Consider the following 20,390-nt stretch of genomic DNA (forward strand, 5'->3'; position numbering starts at 1 on the left):
CCTGTTGTCCTTATGAGTAAGATCTAAGAATAACAAAAACAGCAAAGTCACCTTTAAAGAGCACCACTTACTTAGCCACAATTCAATTCTGTGGCACTTTTTTTTTTTTACTTTTTTTTTTGAGAGAGAGAGAAAGAGACAGCTTGAGTGGGGGAGGGACAGAGAGAGGGAGGAAGAGAGGGAGGGAGGGAGAGGGGGAGAGAGGGGGAGAGGGGGAGAGGGAGGGAGGGAGGGAGAGAGAGAGAGAGAGAGAGAGAGAGAGAGAGAGAGAGAGAGATTGAGAGAGAACCCAAGCAGGCTCCATGCTACCAGTTGCAGAGCCCGGAGTGGGGCTTGAACCCACGAACTGCGAGATCATGACCTGAGCCAAAACCAAGAGTCAGATGCTCAACCGACAGCCACCCAGGTGCCCCTCTGTGGCACTTTTAGAAGAACAAATTTCATGGACAGCATTGGATTTGGGTCCAAATGGTTTCCAACTCTTCAACTCTTCAACCATACATGAAGTCAACCATATCATTTCTTCGTTTCCAAATACAGAAAAGAGAAAGCCTTTTGGTGCATTTTAGCTCTTTTGGAATTTCAAGCATTTCAAATACTTCAAGAAAAAAAATAGGTTCTTTTGCTAGATTCCTTTTTTCATTTTTAGTTTTTATTTATTCTGTGACAATGTAAAGTCTTAATTAACCTTTGTATTACTTGCTCATTTTTGAAAATGAATGTACTATTAAATCTATCAATATGGAGCAATCAAGTATTCCTTTTTCATGAAGAAAAGTTCAAATCATTTCTGAGCAAGTTCCAAGTAATCTAGTCACAGAATTACATTTTCTTTGGATCACTTATAAAAGGAGACTAAAAATCTGAAAACTAATGCTAGGAGACCCATACAGATGGGCTATAAAAACAAAAACAAAAAAAAACCAAAAAAACACCTTCTGAAACACAAACACTGAGAGTTTGCTTCTCTTTAACCTCAGAATACTGGTTGGTGTGGTTAATTCCATAGAACTTTTCTAAGGGTCCTCCTTCATTTCACTTGGTTAAGCCAGTGATTTTTTAAAATAGAGGACTGTAAGGGCGTCTGGGTGTCTCAGTCGGTTAAGCGTCCGACTTCGGCTCAAGTCATGATCTCGTGGTTTGTGGTTTCAAGCCCTGCGTCAAGCTCTGTGCTGTCAGCTCAGAGCCAGGAGCCTGCTTCGGATTCGGTGTCTCCCTCTCTCTCTGTCCCTCCCCTGCTCACGCTCTATCTCTCTCAAAAATAAATAAACGTTAAAAAAGAATTAAAAGCCAGGACTGCAGAATACAATCTATTGCAGAGGAGTTGGGGCTATGAGTCCTATGAATCTGCAAAATACTTCCAGGCATTCAAAGGACAAACATCTATTGAGTGACTCCTATGTATCAGAGACTGGACTTGGCATGTTTTCGTAGATTAAATAATGTACCTTGCATATGTATATATAGAAACCTTTCAAATGTGTGTAAATGTCAGTATGATGGATAGAAGTCCCATCCATTTAGGAGGACTACTGAATTTACAACTTTTTATCACTGTGTATTTTTTCCATTTGATATAAAAGGGAGTGTCCTTATATTTGAAAAGATTGGTGAACACTAAGTTAGCTTATTTTGCACATTGCCTGAATTTAGTAGCATACGTTTTGATATAATTCTATAATACGAGTCACATAGATATAAAATGTGCAAAATTGCTCATCTCTACCTAACTTTCTCCATATATTAAGCTCCCAGTAATATAAAAAATGGTAAAAGTAAAAATACGGCTGATCCCTGAACAACACAGGTTTGAACTGCAAGGGTCCACTTACATGCGAATTTTTTTTTTTTTTAATACAGTACAGTACTATGACTGTATTTTCTCTTTCTTATGATTTTCTTAAGAACGTTTTCATTTCTCTAAGCTTACTTTATGATAAGAATACAGTACATAACACACATATAAAATATGTGTTAACTGTGTTACTCGTAAGGCTTCTGGTCAATAGCAGAACATCAGCAGTTAGGTTTTTAGGGAGTCAAATGTTATACGTAGATTTTCAACTGTCCTCATCCACACACTGTGCAAGGGTCAACTGCACCCTCTAATTCATATACCTCCCTAAGAACAGCATTTTGTCCATAAAAGCTTCTTTACCTAATTTGTGTCTCAATCAGCAAATGGAATTTTGCTCACTGCTTTAGTATGGGAGTATGTGCAGAACACATTCCCTTCTTGTTTCTTTTTATTTTGTTCCTAAAATGAATTTTAGAGTATTAATATCCAAAATGGATTTGAAAAAGCATTTGTAATTTATTCTTAAGCATAGTATGGTCAGTTATATAACAAAAAGTTACATCTCATTTATCATATACATTTTTGGTATCACAACCAACACTTGAATCTATTCCTTGTCCAATCAGCACGGAGACTTTGCCCACTGGAGTCCCCCAGGATCCATGTGGATGGAGACTTCACCTTGACACATGCTCCCCCAATTGGAGAGGAAAGAAAAAAACCCTTCATTTTAATATCTGTGTATTTTTGAGAGAGAGCGCGTGAGCAGGGGAGGGGCAGGGAGAGAGGGAGACACAGAATCCCAAGCAGGCTCCAGGCTCCGAGCCGTCAGCACAGAGTCTGATGCGGGGCTTGAACTCATGAGCCGTGAGATCATGACCTGAGGAGAGGTCGGACACTTAACCGACTGAGCCACTCAGGCACCCCAACCCTTCCTTCATTTTAAACAAATCGAATTCTGAGTATGGTACTGTTTAATCTTAAACTGCCCTCGCACTGACACCTTGGCAAATCCCATTTTCAGATTTCTAAAACTGAGGAGCGATACCAGAATTTCTAGTGTTAACAAACTACTTACCATCTTTTAGAAGCTTCTGTAAGATTTTCACAAATATACTGCCTTTAGATACTTCAATTGGATCATCCTTACCATCTGAACTGGACCAGCTAGAAAACAAAATTGCAATGGGAAGAAAATGAAATCGTGAACATATCTGAAATAAAGGACTTCTGTTTGCTACCACAGTCTTGTTCTAATGGTTGTGCTGGGGAGGGGTTGGGGGGTCAGGTGGGGAATCTTAAGTTTTTGTGATACTGTTTCAAATTATTAAAATAAGGGAGCTTTAAATGTTGAACACACTTAGAGTCTTTATAGTAGATACAAGATGTTACACTCAAGTAGCTACCTGCCCAACGTAACCATACCTATGTGATGTCAAAACCAAGTAGTGAGGTATCTGTTCCCAAAAAACGCTATAAATAGATAACAAATCTAGTAAGGACTCCAAAGTATGATCTTCGGAGCACAATAGTTACAGTATATTGTAACAGACTCTGCTTTTCATAAAAGTAAAAGGGTAAATGGTGTCTAATACAACGTAAGTTTTATCTAGATGAGATTATCCACTGCTGAAATACACACACACAGAACCACTACTCTGTATCATCAATGGATATATCCCACAATACCTTAAAGTTTTTAAACATAAAGCCATGAAAAGAATTCCAGCCAAATGATGGCATACTTTTTTTTAGATTAGGAAGGAGAATCAAGTGGCAGAGCTAGATGCTTCAGAGCGTGACCTCCAAGACCAAGCAGAACAATGTGAACCATTTGGGAGTGATCAGAGGAAGAAATGCTTTAGTAAAAATAGTTCTACTGTAATTTCTCAGCACGATATAAAAAGGGAAGTTGTGGGTAGGGAAGGACGTTAACACTCAAGTCACGTTCTCTTTAAAATTCTTTTTCCCCAAAGCAATTTGATTCTCAGTCTTTCACAGCCACCACCTCTCTTTGCCACCATTTCCAGCAGAAATCTCCCCCCTTAAGAAGGAGATAATGTGAGAGGTCTCAATAACTTACAAGACAGTACTGATACTCTAAGAAACTTTTTATTTGAAACAACAGCAGCTTGTTTGGCAGAATTGGCCGAACTTGTGTGAAAATCAGGAACACAGGCATTTCTGTGCAAACTGACGGTCTAAATTTTAAAATCAAAAGGAGAGACGTATTATACTAGTGGTCCTAAGTCCTTAAACTCTCCCTTAATTATTGAATGAAAAATTTAGATTACTAATACAACCATTACAATTTTCATAGTATATGTTGTAAAACAATTAGGCTACAAGACCGTTTGATGTATGGTATCATAATCTTCCTAAAGAATCCTTTCCCAAAACCGTACCTTAGATTCATGGTATGGGAACTTACTTATCTCTCTGAAGAGCTTTGCAAAGGATTTCCAGTTTTAGATCATTTATATTTACATCTTCCTCCTTTATGGTGAAACAAAAAAATTCTCTAAGTCCTGATTTTAAGAAATACATGCTTACATTTGAGTTGTATCAGGTTCTAATTCTACATAAATATTGCTTTACTTTTGATTCATAATTTTAAAAAATTTCCTTTTAAGACATTAATACGCAGAAGAGTAAGCCAATTAATAACTGTGCGAATCAGTTTCTGATTATTCTGTGATAATCTGATGTTATCAGGAACCCTGAAAAGGTTAAGATTTTAAACAAGGTAACATAAAAGCCAATCCATTACATTTTTTAAATCTACCAAACTACTTTCAATTGCAAGGCCAATTCTTATCCTACAGAATTATCATCATAATCTTTTTCCCCCCCAAAGAAGGCTGAGAAACAGCTCCTCTTAGGGTGAATACTATGAAAAACAAATTGATAAAGTAACGTATCAGAATGAAGAACTAATAATGACTTAATAAATGAAAGAAAAAAATTACCTCAGGACTCTGAAAAGCCGTGTTTTTTATTCGTGCACAGAAAAAGACACCAGGGAACATGTGAGAATTATCAGGAAAGCGACTCTCCTGACAACTTTTCTAAAGAGCTACACATTCCAAGAGTTAGGAATAGCTGAACCAGAGAGTCTTTTTTAAAATTAAAAAAAAAAAAACCATTTATTTATTTTTGAGAGAGAGAGAGAGAGAGAGACTGAGAGAAAGAGAACAAGTGGGGGAGGGGCAGAGAGAGAGGGAAACAGAATCTGAAGCCGGCTCCAGGCTGAGCTGTGAGCACAGAGCCTGATGTGGGGCTCGAACTCATGAACTGTGAGATCACGACCTGAGCCAGAGTCGGACGCTTTAACTGACTGAGCCACCCAGGCACCTGAGAGTCTTTTTTATTGTTTTTAATTAAAAAAAAAAAAAAAAAAAAATTTTAACGTTTATTCATTTTTTGATAGAGAGAGACAGAGTGTGAGCGGGGAGAGGCAAAGAGAGAGGGAGACACAGAATCCGAAGCAAGCTCCAGGCTCTGAACTGACAGCACAGAGCCTGACGCGGGGCTCGAACTCACAGACCGCGAGATCGTGACCTGAGCCGAAGTCGGACGCTTACCAGACTGAGCCACCCAAGCGCCCCACCGGGAGTCTTTTTTAATTAACACATTGTCATGATTGGCTAAAAGAAGTTATCTTTTCTTTTTTAATACGTTTTCAACTCTACAGCAAACCAAATATATAATTGTGATACTTGCCTTTGATCGTCTCCAGGGATTTTACTCACCTCATCGATATATTCCAGCAAGTCCAAAGCTTTCTTGAAATCATATTCATTAGCTCTTCTGTTTTCTTCACAGATATATAGCTATGGGAAATTCAAATAAGGATGAGGATTATTTTAAGTAATCATATAACTAAGACTAGAGACATTTAGAGAGAAAATAAGTCATTATGTCTTCCAAGTCAGTCACAGGTATTTGTATTTTATACTAAGAAGACTGTCACATTTGGAAATCACATTCCATCTATTCTCACGATCAACTTTCTTTTAACACATGCCTACACTCAACAGTACTTAATTTGTGTAATTTGGTATATATACTTTAAAAATGTCAGTAAATTCATATTCTTAGGTTCAATATAATGTAACACACTTCAGTATTCTTTTGGGCATATTCTTTGCAATATGCTATATAAAGAGAGGCTGTTGTGGGCTCAATTACAGGAAATCTGTTACCAATAATGACTAAAATACTGAAGTTTTGGGATTGTCTTCTGTTACTATAATTAGAGCGATTTCAAAGTGATCCTACATCACTCTTGTATTGGGATGCTCTGTTGAAGGGCAAAGAGCAAAGCAGAGTTAAGGCTACAAGTACAGTACATAACAATGAGACTGTCTTATGGAGGCTGCAGCCCATAATCTAGGGAATTGTTGTGTTCCTGCCCTCAGGAATGTGTTGTGTTCCAGACAAAAGCGGGAGGACAGTACTCACAGGCTATGTAAATCTAGTTCCTTAAGCTATTTTTCTTATGGAAGAGCCTGAACTGTACCTCATGGTATGTATATGTCCTATGCTAGAAAAGAAAATCCAAGTACTTCCTTCTGGTCACCTGGATAAAGCATCTCTAGGAACAGCTGGAGATCTATGGGAGGCAGAGGCTGATCCGCTTCCTGCCAACGGGCATCCTGTTCTCAAGCAGCTTCTAACAACTTATTTTAGAGGAAGGGGAAAGTTACCAGAAAAATAGAAACGGAAAGAGGACTACTCTTAGGAACTGTCCATCTGACTCAAGAGACACTGACGCTGTTTTGAGACTGAGGAATGGCGCAAGGATTCGCGAAGACGTACGCTGATGAGCTGTGGTGCAGTCAGCACCGGCATCGCACTGAGACTCAGCTCTTTCTCTGCCAGCAGTTGCTCCGGCAGGGTCTCCTGGTGCAGCAGAAAGCGCTCCTGCTCAGCCATTTCTAGAATTCAAAATGAGAGGCAGGGAGGGGAGTAAACTTCTGCTCTGTCATAAAACAAATCTGAATTAAAAAAAAAAAAGGAACACCTCTAATGGTAATCTCATCGTTATTTGATGATCTTAACATGTTATTAATTCTGCTTGCCTTTGATTCCTGATTATGTTAAAACATATTCATGATTTGATCCAAGTCATATAAACAGTCACAGTAACCAGAGAATTAGGAGAGAAGAGAAGAGCTATGAAAATACACCTACTGCCTGGAGAACAGATGGCTATTTCACAAGACACAAGTCCCCCAAATCTGGGGCCACCCGGTCCCATTTTATGTTAACTCAAGAAAGTGCTTCTTCCCACCAGTTTCTAGTAGAATCTTGCACTAAGGGAAATGATCTATTTAAAAGCCGCCATGAGTTATTACAAGAAAAAAAGCCTGGAAGATTATGCACCAAACCTATTAATTAGCAATGGTGAGCTCTACTGGATGAGGTGACATCAGCCATCCAGGCTGCAGCCCAATTCCCCGGTTTTGCCCAGGAAGATGTGGACTGCAGGAGACAAGGACTGAGAACTGCTATGTATTCTCATAAACACAGTTGTCACCGCCAGGTACAATGACCAAAGCATAAATATGCTCATTCAAATACTGACATCCCTCCACGTGATCCTAATTTTGTAAAAATTAAATAATTTTTGTGCGATTTCCATACATAGAGAAGCAGACTGGGAGGGTACACGAAACAGTGACTATAGTTCTCTCTGGGGCAGTGAGATTATATAGACTATTTGTTTGTTATGTTTTTTCCTGGTAATTTACAAATTTCAGTAAGGAATTATTTATATAACCAGAAAATTAAAAAAAAAATCTCCCTAGGATTAGATACACTGTGATGATAGTCTGCAGGTAATTACTGACACCCAAAAACATTCCCATTGTGTTAAGAAAGCAGAAGTTAAGAAGTGATCAAATGTAAAATGGTGACCACAGTTCCAATGATTTCTGGTGAGCGGGTTGTGGGGGGAGCAAGAAATAAAACCTTGATTTGAGGGACACTTGGGTGGCTCAGTCAGTTAAGTGTCCGACTCTTGATTTCAGCTCAGGTCATCTCACGGTTTGTGGGATTGAGCCCCGTGTCAGGCTCTGAGCTGAGCACAAAGCCTGCTTAAGATTCTTTTGCTCTTTCCCTCTGCCCCTCTCCCCAGCTCATACAAGCACGCTCTCTCTCTCTCTCTCAAATGTAAATAAATAGATAAAACAACCATCTGGATTTGAATAACATGGTCTATCTCTGGTGACTAGGCTAAAATATGGCTTCCCATGTCAGACTATCAGCCAATCTTGCAGAATATATACACACTTCTCTAGAACAATAAACACTACTAGTGCTTAAAAATAAGATTGAAAATCTCCTTTATAAACAGTGAAAAATAGTTTTAATAATAAAAGTTAAATGCTAACCCTACACTTTATTGGGGACTTAATACGTATAAGACATTTTTTTCAAGGAACACAGTGCCTCCACTCCTTACAACTACCCATTTTATAGCTGAGGAAACTGAGGCTCAGAGGGTATCCAAGGTCACAAAGCTAGTAAGCCAGAGAAAACATATGAAACCAGATCTGTCCAATTTCTGTCAAGATTCTTTCCATTGTTCCCATTCCTTGAAGAAAAAAAGACGGTAGTATAAATAGAACCCATACCTCAAAGGCTGGCCTCTGTGGATAAGCCCTGCAACCAAATACAAGTATCTATGTTTGTATACCCTTCACCCCTGATCACAGAGCTAAAATCCCCTTCCAATTTTTACTTTGAGAAATTCCAAACTTGGGGCACCTGGGTGCTCAGTTGGTTAAGTGTACGACTCTTGATATATGGGTCGTGAGTTCAAGTCCACAATGGGCTCCATGCTGGGCATGCAGCCTATTTAGAAAAGAATTCTGGGGGGGCCTGGGTGGCTCAGTTGGTTAAGTAGCCTACTTCAGCTCAGGTCATGATCTTGTGGTTTGTGAGTCTGAGCCCTGAGTCAGGCTCTGCTTTGGGTTCTGTGTCTCCCTCTCTCTCTGCCCCTCCCCTGCTTTCACTCTGTCTCTCTGTCAAAAATAAACAAACAGGGGCACCTGGGTGGCTCAGTCGGTTAAACATCCGACTTCAGTTCAGGTCATGATCTCTCAGTTCATGAGTTCAAGCCTGGCGTCAGACTCTGTGCTGACAGCTCGGAGCCTAGAGCCTGCTTCAAATTCTGTGTCTCCCCTCCCCTGCTTGTACTCTGTCTCTCTCTCTCTCAAAAATAAAGCATTAAAAAAAAATTTTTTTAATAAACATTAGAAAAATAAAAATAAATTCTAACACCACAGAAAATTAAAACAATTTTTCTTAACAGAAAAATTAACAGAGACAGAGTGCGAGCAGGGGAGGGACAGAGAGACAGGGAGACAGAATCCAAAGCAGGCTCCAGGCTCTGAGCTGTCAGCACAGAGCCTGACGCAGGGCTCGAACTCACGAACCGTGTGATCATGACCTGAGCCGAAGTCAGACGCTCAACCAACTGAGCCACCCAGGCGCCCCTAGAGAAAATATTAAAGAACAATACAGTGCACCCCTGTATACCTACGGTTACCTGTTATCATTCTGCCATCTTGGCTTTATCTACCTATTTACCAATCTACCTATATGCTTTTCCTCCTAAATCAAATGAAAGCTGCAACATCAGGACATTTCTAAATACTTTAGGATGTACCTCCTAAGGGCATTCAATCACAATATAATTATCAGGTCTGAAAAATTTAACATAAATACAAAAATATCATCTAATGTTAATTATGTTCACATCCCCTCAGTTGTCCCCAAAACGTGCGTCATGGTTGGTTATTTGGGGGATGATCGAGGAGCTGAGCCAGCCTCTCTCCCTACATTTGGTTGTCATGGCTCTCAGGTTACTTTAATCTAAAACAGCCTCCTGTTTTGTTGTTTTTTTAAATTTTTTGTCTTTCATGCTGCTGAATTAGGGAGTCGGAGCCAATTATATTGCAAAATGCCCCAAAACAGGATCTATCTAATCACTTCCCTGTGGTTAGATTCAGGTTGAACATTTCTGACATGACAATAGCACAAGTTGGTATTCCACACTGCTACATGACATCACCCTGGGAAGTATTTACGGTGAGCCTGTCTCAGTGCTGATGATGGTACCTGTCAGGTCCATGTCATGATACTCTGAAAACATGAGGCCATCCTTTTCCCCTAACCCCTAAACTCAATGGCTTTAGCGTCCTTGGATGACACATTAGTCACCATGGTTGCAGGTGGTGATCTGCCAAGTCCCATTCTACACTTATTAGTTGGTATTCTTTTTTTTTCTAAAGGAAACTCTCACTGACCCCTCCCCTTATGGGTCTCACTGTAGATTTATGGATTTTTTTTGTTTTTAAACTGTGAAATAAAATGTTTTACTATCATTCTTTTTGGTGTTTAGATTATCCCCAAACTTGGCGAGTGGTGGCTGTCGTATTGTTTGACATCTCTACATTAAGCTTGCTTTCTGGCCCAACAAGACTCCCCAGGATCATTTCCTCAATAACCCTCATCTCCTTTTACTGAGAAATAGTAGTTAGAAGCCATGATACAGGACTAGGTACGCTCCTGCCACTGGGGTGTCACTGCTTTTAGGCCTTTTCAGTGGACAGAGCCCAAGAAATACTTTAATTTTGAACAATCGTGATTCCATCTGAAATCTCCAATTCAAGTACAGTCCAGGGCCCTTCCTCATCCTCCTCCTAGATTTCCATCTCCCTCTTCCCCTTGGTTCTCAAAAATAAGAATATATCCAAACATTTTCTTAACTGACAACATAACAAGTCTCACAATTATGACACCAAAAAGCTTTGAATTCTGAAACCAGTACCTTTAACAAACTACTACCTACAACAAACCCACTGAATAAAGATTTCTTTGCAGTTCTTCCTGTTCTTAGAATGTGAGTCACTAAGGGTGTAATCAAAGCACAGGTCAAATCATTTACTTTCATTCTTTAGGAATCCTTATTTAACATACAAACTTTCTCTAAAAAATAGAATCCCAAATATGTACTTATATAATTGTCTAAAGCCACTGAATAGAAAGCATTCCTCTTAAAGAAGAGATGGGTCCTATGTCTAATGAATACCATTGAACAATACTGGGAATGCATTATAAAAGTTCACTGATAGCATGCTTGATGCTCAAATTCTTTCTTTTACCTTCAATTTTTTCTTGCAGTACATCCTCTGAAAAGTCTGAAGCCAATGCAGCCAATTTACTCAAGCCAAGAAGGGTTTTTTTCTTTGCAAAGTAATGTGTTTCCATGTTTGCCAGACCCAGAAGTGTTGCATGAGCCTACAACAAAACATGAAAAGTGATAAGACCCTGCGTACTAATTCAAGTTGAAATACAGGCTAATGCACGACCTAAACTTGTTTTCCCCCCTAATTTATATCAATGAAAGATCAAGTCAGTACTAGCAAACCTAAAAACTAATTGGTTCTATACACCAAGAGTAATTACACAATAAAATACCAACCAGCGACACTAATTATTGGGAAAAGAAACATGTATAAGACATTTGCTCTGTAACAATTACAGAGTCACTTCAACGACCTGTCAAGGACAAATTTTAAAATTAATTCGTGTATTGTTTTTACTCATAATTTGAACATTTTAATACTCATTGCAAATAAAGGTCAACGGTTATTTACATGTTAATACAATTTTTGTGCTTTATTTTACTCTAATAGTAGTCAAAACACAACGGGCTACATTTTTTTGAGACATTAAAAATACGAGCAATGCCATCATAAATAAACAAGGATACTTTATTCAAATTATGTCAGAAAAAGGAGACACATGCTTAAAATAATTTCTAAATAGCATTTTAATCACTATAAACTAAACTAATTAAAACTAAAGGGGCACCTGAGTGGCTCAGTCATTTGAGCATCTGACTCCTGACTTCAACTCAGGTCATGATCCCAGGGTCATGGGATGGAGCCCCACATTGGGCTCTGTGCTGAGCATGGAGCCTGTTTGGGATATTCTCTCTCTCTCTCTCTCTCTCTCTCTCTCTCTCTCTCTGAACTTCTGCCCCTCTCCCCTGCTTGTGCTCTTTCTCTATAAAATAAAAACTAGTTAAAAAAAAACAAAACAAAACTAAGTAAAAAACTGCCTAAACCTGCCCCATGTAACTCAATTCTTACCTTTTCTAATTCTTGGCTGTTAATTTCATGTAACCAGCTGAGATGTTCATGAGCTTGCAAAAAATTTGCCAACTCTCCATGCTGAGAAATGGGTTGAGATAATAATTTGCCTCGCTTTCCTTTCTCCAGATACCAACGGAAGAGAAAGTCTGAAAAATTCTACAAATAAAAGAGCAAAGAATCCAACAATATTTATTAATACAGTTTTAAAAAGTATATTTCTGATAATAAAACATTAATATTTTTTTCAAAGGTCTTAGATTGCAGAACAGAGATCCTGTTTAAACATTTATTTTCTATACACCAGGATCCTCAAAAAAAAAACCCTTAACTTAGTTTAACAAAAGAGGAATGCAGATTCAGAAAGGGGATCTTGCTTAAGATCATGTAAACTCTAGATGTGCGTGGTATGGTTTGACAGCCATTAGCTACGTACAGCTGTTTAAACGTAGTTAAAATGTTAAAATTCAGTTCCTCAGTCACACTAATCACATCAGGTGCTCAACGTGCCCCATGTCCTATCTTAGAAAACACACAGGAAAGTTCTATGCAACAGTGCAGAATGAAAGATTCCCAGGGGTCAAATTCTTTTTTTAATGTTTATCCATTTTTTTTTTTTTGAGAGAGAAAAAGAGACAGAGCATGAGCAGGGGAGGGGCAGAAAGAGAGGGAGACACAGACTCCGAAGCAGGCTCCAGGCTCTGAGCTGTCAGCATAGAACCCGACGCAGGGCTCAAACCCACGAATTGTGAGATCATGACCTGAGCCCAAGTTGGACGTTTAACTGACTGAGCCACCCAGGCGCTGCCTCCACACCTCCAGGGGTTCAATTCTGTGCCAGAAGGCCATGTGCACTGGAATGATAAACAAGATTCTAGAGAGGGTCTAAATGCCTAGCCAGTTTTCCCCACCTGATGTTTGCCGGATGCTGGGGTAGCATGGAAGGCTAGGCTGGAAGGGAAGATTAAAATGTCCTACAGTCACACAGTATTTAAGAGGTATTTCCACTAAAGGAAATTCTGCCATGAACACACCAGTCCCACAAGACTTTGAAACCAGAAATGAAATGAATGTAACAGAAGCCTCAACCAAATCTTGGCCCACCTCTGTTCTTGATGAACTGAGTGACCTACCTCTCACTTTATCTGCCTCTCAGGAGAAAAAACACCAAACATTATTTTCATCTTTAAGGTTCCTTTACACACAATATCCAAAATACAACAAGAAATTCGTAAGACATAATAAGCAGAAAAACATGACCAAGAAGTAGGCAAGAGAAACAAATCTGAGGATGATCAGATTTTAGAGGTAGTACAGAAGGATTTTTTAAAGAACTACTGAACGTATTAAAGAAAATAAAAGAAAGAAAAAATGGGTGAAAAATGTCAACAAAGAACTAGAATCCACAAAAGAATAGAAATCATGATGGACGCAGAAATATTTACTTTAGTGCTATCGTGAAATACTAAATAAGCCATGTCAAACAATCAGGCCCTGATCAAATAAGGCAAGTTACATCCAGGCCATGAAATACCACAATACCATCAAAACATTGTGAAATATTTAATGATATCAGGACAAATGTTTGTGATTAGCAACTGGCAAAACATATTTGTCCACAATAATATGGCGTGAAAAGATTAGAACAACATAAACCAAATGTTACAAAGGGTTCTTCCTCTCTGGGTAGTGAAATTTTGAATGATTCTTAAAATCTTTCTGGTTTATAGGGGCTTTCTGAATTTTATACTATGTTCACTTTTATAGTAAGAAAAAAGTCAGTGCTTACTTGACAATCAACTAGCTTAAATTCACCTAGAGAGTGTCATAATGAAAAGTTTTTTGAAAAATAAAAAGCATGTGGTCCACCTGGGTGGCTCAGTCGGTTAAGCATCTGACTTCAGCTCAGGTCATGATCTCATGGTTCATGAGTTCAAGCCCCGCATCAGGCTGTGTGCTGACAGCTCAGAGCCTGAAGCCTGCTTCAGATTCTGTGTCTCCTTCTCTCTCTCTGCCCCTTCTCTGCTCATGCTCTTTCTCTCTCTCTCCCTTAAAAATAAATAAACATTTAAAAAAAAAATTAGAAAAAAAAAAAGAAGCATGATGTCAAAGAAGGAGAAAACAAATCTTTGGTGTATGGAAAACTGAGTTCTCTAAAAGCTGCAGCATCCTGTGCTCCTAAGATCTTCTTTTCAAATTTTAAAAATTCTCTCAATTTTCATATACCTAAGTACTTTTAATTATGACTGGAAATATGAATAGAAATGAAAATTTTAACTTATTCGTCAAAGGTCACAGAACCTTTCAACAATATTTGGAATCATCTGCCAATTTACAAAGAAACCTAATGCACAAATTAGTACATAAACTAACTACAAAACGACTATATATCATCTTCCAACAAAACACCCAAGTAAGATTTGAAACGAGGGCGCCTGGGTGGCTCAGTCAGTTAAGCGTCTGACTCTTGATTTCTGCTCATGTCATGATCTCACGGTTCATGAATTCAAGCCCTGCCCGCATCAGGCTCTGCACTGACAGTTCCGAGCCTGCTTGGACTTCTCTCTCTCCTTCTCTCTCTACCCCTCTCCCCACACGTGCTCTCTCTCTCTCTCTCTCTCATAAACATAAAAAAAAAAAAAAAAAAAAAAGATTTGAAATGGTAAAACCTTACAACAGCATCAATTTCCTACATCCCCAACACTCGTTACCTGATCAGCAAACTGGGTCATGTAGCGCTGGAGTCTGGTCTGGTTGTCAGTCTGCTCACACATTTGCACTAAGATATCAAAGTCACAGTACTTTTCTGCTAATGAAGCAGCCCACGGGTATTGGCCTAGTGTGACTGTAGAAATGAGAACAGATGGAAAAATTTCTGTTAGTGAAAACTTATGTGATAAAAAGTATTACTTGAAACTTTACCTTTAATTCATATTATATTCTAAAAAATAACAGAATAGAAACCTTTCCACTTACTGGCATTTAGTTTCATAATCCTTATAAACTCATTAGAGAGGCAGATTTAATCCCCTGCTTCATCACTGCCTACCCATGATGCTAGTCCCTTCCTTGGTATACTAGCAAAACGAGCTACTTCTCCTAACTCTAGCTATCAAAATAATGTGTCCTTTGCCGAACAGCCACACTGTTCCATCTGTACCCTCTAACCGCCCTCATCGTGCTCTACTGTGCAGTCGACTTATTCATGTAAAAGTCTGAGATAAGCTCTTTGAGCACAGTCTCCAGTTGTTTTTAATTTATTCATTTTCAAATCATCTTCAGCACCATCTATGGTACTCGTACCTGGAAAGGTGTGAAGACAAGGTCGAACAAATGAATGAACGCAGAAAGCTGTACATACATGCTTTGCTTTACGTTCTCGGTTACAGTTGGATTAATCATATTACACTGAATATGCTACATTAACGATTGGACTCCGTCACCCGTTCCGCCACGTCAAAGACCCATAGCCATTGCTAAATATCATGCACTTACGAAGTGGAGATAGGAGATCTGATCTTTTCTGTAGGTATTCCATTTCCAGACTGCTGTATCTTTCTTGATCACCAGATTTGTCCAGAGACTTAAGCTGGGAAACGTAACCATCCAGGAAGCAATCAATCAGTGCTACCAGCTGCTCTGTCAGAATGTTTCGGAGGTTGCTGTCTGCCTGAGGATATACCACTTTCAGGACAATCCCATGCTGGCGCACGATTACTGTTCGGATGCCCCCAGGACCACTCGTTGCTATGAAATCACATAAAGTAATATGGTAAGTACGGGTTCTACAATGGCTAGGGGAAAGACCAACTGCCTAAAAACTATCATGTCACCGCTGCTGGAAAAATAAACCAAACAGGGGTTCAGCTGACCCCTCTCTATGTCCTGCTTAAATCCCATCTTCTCTATGGAGACTTCAGCACAGCCAGGTGAACATGATCCTCTCCCTTCTAAATTCCTTCAGTGCTAACTCCACTTATTTTCTTGTATTAAATCAACATTAACTATTGTCAATACCTCTAAGGCCAGGACCTCCTTCTTTGAATAACCATATGCACTAAAATCTAGTAGACAAAGGGCGCCTGGCTGGCTTAGTAGAGCATGTGACTCTTGATCTCAGGATCGTGAATTCAAGCACCACGTCAGGGGTAGAGATTACTTAAATTTTTTTTTTTTTTTTTTTTAAATCTAGTGGACGCATAATAAGTATCAGTTACATAAATTACAGACAAATCTACAAATTATTCTAAGAGAATAAGGCAATTTTCACAAGAATTACTCATTCTGGAGGTGGCACTTATTTTTCATTTCACTCACAAACCCACACTAATGGAATAATACAGCTTCCAGAAACGACAGGCCATTAGAAATATATTTTGAACGACTGCTAATAATAAACCAGTACATTTGTACTCAGAGCTTGCAATCTCACCTGTCCAAGGAACATACTCAGGTTCTTGTTCTACCGGCTCTTTTCTATATAAGGAGTTTCTATTCTGTCGATAATGACAGGCAGCTTGTAGCATGTCCTAGAAAAAAATGCATCAGCATATGCAGAAAGTGATGAGTCCCAGTATTTTTAAAGATAATTTGAAACATCAAAGTCTATTAATACTAAAAAAATACTCAGCTCAAGTCTGTAAGAATTACTCTTTTGGTTCTTTCTGCATTTGAAATTTGTTTTACTCCATAACTTAACTTTAATTTTGGAAAACTTACTAACCAAAGTAGGAAAACCATTGCTATAAAGAACATTATCTAAGATTAAATGGAACATTTTAATCAATAATGTAGCTATTAAGTTCTTGAGTAATTAAGACACTTAGTTACTATAACATTAATACATTTGCCATGATATATGTATCTTTCTCCAGATAAAAGGTTATTATTTTATTATAATCCAGAACCCAGCATTATAGAAACTTTTAATATGCATAAGACATTCAAAATGCTTGATAAATAAAACGACTGTACTTTTCTAAATTTTTTGAATTAAACGCTAAACACTTTTAAATTACTGGCAATACAGAGTTGGAATATGGAAACCACTTTCTCTTCTGGTCTTTGATTTGCTGAAATCTTCACCGTGGTTTTGTACCTTGAGAATACTGTTCACATTGATCACCACTTCAGCCCATTCAACAGATTCCAAAGATGTTTCCTTTAAGACCTGCTCCTCATGCTCCAGTAAACACTCACAAATGGTGTCTACCTGCGACACCTGAGGGAGTACAGAGAAGGCAACTACTTTTAACAAAAACCATGGCGATGGGTAATAATCACAACTGCCCAGAATCTACTCAACGGGCTTTTCTCATAAAGTCATATTCTTAGCTCATTACTCAGAATAAAACAGTTGATGGCAAAAAATACATTTAAAAAGAAGTAGGGAGAGAAAATACTGTGCAAGGGATCCTTGAGCAACACAGGTTTGAAATGCGTGGGTCTGCTTACATGTAGATGTTTTTCGATACCTTACAGTACTGTAAATTTATTTTTTCTTCTTCAGGATTTTTTTAAAAACATTTTGACTGCATGGGGGGTCGGGCACCCTTAACCCTCACATTGTTCAAGGGTCAATTATATAATTTCTAACTGTTCTTTTCTAATTTTTGTCATTACTAACACACGGAGGTAACCGTGCAAAACTGTTCTTAAAGCACTGAAACCCTTGTTTCCAGTTTCAGCCCACAGTTAAACTTTCCCTACCTTACTACTTAATACACCTAGAGTTTGCATAGCATTGGGCACTCAGAGATGAGGAAAAACAGAAATCAGGTTTGCTGCCCTTAAGTATACAAACTAGTTGAAGGAGCAAGACCTATACACAAACCGTGGCCCAAACACAATCATTGTCTTTTAAACCCTGTTCTGCCTTCTCAGATGTTAGTCAAAGGCACATTAACAGCCCTAGCAAGAGACTTTTGGCTCATTTCATTTAAAAGATTAAGTGTAAGAATTTTTTTTTAGGGTGCAATATTTACTTATTTAATTCATGTTTGTTTGCTTATTTATTTTGAGAGAGAGAGATAGAGCAAGCAGGACAGAGAGAGAATCCCAAGTAAGCTCTGCACTGCCAGGGCAGAGCCCGATGAGGAGCTTGAACTCACGAACTATGAGATCATGACCTGAGCTGAAATCAAGAGTCAGATGCTTAACTGACTAAGCCACCCAGGTGCCCCAAACTTAAGAATTTTTTTTAATACTGTTAACGTGAAAACAATAGGGAAAGCATATATGATATGACATATGATATGATATATGATATGATATGATAGCAAAAAATTATTGTCAAAACATTTGCTCAACACCTTTATGATAGGAGTTACATACTCAGTGGTCTCAAATTCTGTTCATATGCTAACCTGAAAGTCTGACCCTTAAACAGTTACCTCTGCTTTAATGGAACCCTGGGATTCAGAACTACACCCAAAGGAAGCTTAAGGCCAGTAAACGTCATAGTCTTAAACATTACCATTTCCCATATGGAGTGTTCTTTTGAAAAACCTATCATGTTTTTGGTTTTGTCCTATGCTATTCCTAACGCACTATTCCTGAATTATGTATCCAACTGATAATCCTTTCTGATTTCCAAATCATTCCTTTTTTTTCCAGTTATCTGGAAAATATATACTGAATTAACTAGTATGCTTTCCATTTTGATCCGAATGCAGAAAAAAGAACACGACTCTTAATTCTTTCAAATAATTTGTGAATTTTTTAAAATAAACTTTGTTTTGCTGTATAAAATTAAGTATGAACAAAGACAAAAAAAAAAAGACACAAAAGTTATAACAAACACTTTGCGAAAGCAACCTATATGCCTTAAGGATCCTATCTTTTTCCCTTCAAAACCCCAACATCCTCTCAAAGCTGAGGCCTTGTGAGGCTTACGACCCATTTCCGAATTTCCTTCCTCAAATGTATTAAAACCTACTAACTCTCCTTACAATACTCCAGTCCCTCCATTCCAAAAGCCGGATGGTTCTTACAGACTAGTTCAGGATCTCAGAATTACCCGAGGCCGCTGGCCCCAATCCATGTACCCTCCTCTCCACCATGCCATCCTCCACCATGTACTTCACGGACTTGGATCTTAAGAACACATTCTTCACTATTCCCATCTCCTCAGAATTCCAAGACCTTTCACCTCCACCTAGACTGACCCCAACACCCAACACTCCCAACAGTTAACTTGGACAGCTCTCCAGCAGGGTTTTAGGGATAGACCCCAACTCTTTGGACAAGCTCTGGCATCAGATCTAACCTCTCCCTCCCAAAAAGTACTCTTTTTCACAATGGCCAGCTGACCAGCATCTTCCTCTTTTCTCCCTCCAAAGTTTACAGCAGGTTTTTCTTTTCCTTTGAAAATAAATTGATTTTAACAGCAAGGTAGATAGTAGGATCCTAGCAGGCACCTGAGAAGAGTTTAGTGAAGGGATGGTTGGCAGAGGAAGGGGATTTGCAGAGGAAGGGGCGGCACCCAGGGCTAGCGACAGGGAAGCCACCACTAACCCCAGCTGTGAAGGGGCACTGGGAAGCAGCAGTTACTGGGAACGCGGAGAGCAGCCAGAGGGAAGCCACAGTCTCTGACAGAAGGCACAGCAAACTGCAGTGGAAGCAGGGAGGGAATGAGGCTGGGGGGAGGGGGGCATGACAGAACAGAGAATAACAGTGCCTCACCTCTGTTAAAGGCAACAAGAAGCCACAGGGCAAAGGAACCCACTGGCGAAAGTGCCCTCTGAGGCAGAGTCGAGTGGATTTGGAGAGACAAAAGGAAAACACCCAGCAGACAGTAGGGAAGACTTCTTAGTCAAGTTTGCAAGCTCTGATTTGTAGGGAAAGTGACGAATAAATATGGAGTCCTATTTAAAATTTCAATGAGATTTTTTTTGGCCTCAAGCTTTTTCTCTGTTGGGGGCATGATCAGCCAAGGGCCCAGCTCTACAAAGCCACATTAAGGGCAAAATAACAACTCTTACTTCTCTAAAAAAGACGTCTGCGGGGGTCAGGTTGGATGGGATTTCGCAGTCCCTCTTATTTAAAGCAATCATTATTGCTGTGTTCACGAGCTCAGAGAGCCTCGAGTGGTAGTTCTTGAGAACGATGGCGGCTGATAACTTTTCGGCATGCTCACAGAGCAACAGGCGAGTTGCCATGGGCATCCCTCGAACTGCAAAAGTGCCAAGACGTCCAAATAAGCCAACCTGGTGAAACACAAACACATGTTCTTAGAAAGCATTTACAGTAACGTACAAAGTAATGCAGTCTTATCTCCCCCAGAAGCACACTGGGTACAGAGCCACTGGCCTCATCTGCCCCCAAAAAAGTACCTCAGCTACCTCTCCTTTTTGCTGTTTTGAACATGAACACACACACACACACACACACACACACACACACACACACACACACCCTTCAGC

The 20,390-nt window shown here is 39.2% G+C and overlaps 1 protein-coding gene across 1 annotated transcript in view; it reads right to left on the reverse strand.

Annotated features, from left to right (window-relative positions):
- The window catches only part of NUP133 (nucleoporin 133), a 57,392-nt gene that overhangs the window by 4,740 nt on the left and 32,262 nt on the right, over positions 1-20,390 (reverse strand). Inside the window, exons 15-25 of the mRNA XM_015082529.3 lie at positions 19,950-20,174; positions 17,066-17,188; positions 16,400-16,496; positions 15,463-15,714; positions 14,679-14,812; positions 11,968-12,126; positions 10,975-11,110; positions 6,620-6,738; positions 5,551-5,631; positions 4,230-4,294; positions 2,877-2,965 (exon numbers count right to left, since the gene is read on the reverse strand). Of these exons, the coding sequence (XP_014938015.2) occupies positions 2,877-2,965; positions 4,230-4,294; positions 5,551-5,631; positions 6,620-6,738; positions 10,975-11,110; positions 11,968-12,126; positions 14,679-14,812; positions 15,463-15,714; positions 16,400-16,496; positions 17,066-17,188; positions 19,950-20,174 (1,480 nt within the window). The remainder of the gene's footprint in view (positions 1-2,876; positions 2,966-4,229; positions 4,295-5,550; positions 5,632-6,619; positions 6,739-10,974; positions 11,111-11,967; positions 12,127-14,678; positions 14,813-15,462; positions 15,715-16,399; positions 16,497-17,065; positions 17,189-19,949; positions 20,175-20,390) is intronic.

This window comes from Acinonyx jubatus, chromosome D2 (genome assembly GCF_027475565.1).
Source record: "Acinonyx jubatus isolate Ajub_Pintada_27869175 chromosome D2, VMU_Ajub_asm_v1.0, whole genome shotgun sequence".
NCBI lineage: Eukaryota > Metazoa > Chordata > Mammalia > Carnivora > Felidae > Acinonyx > Acinonyx jubatus.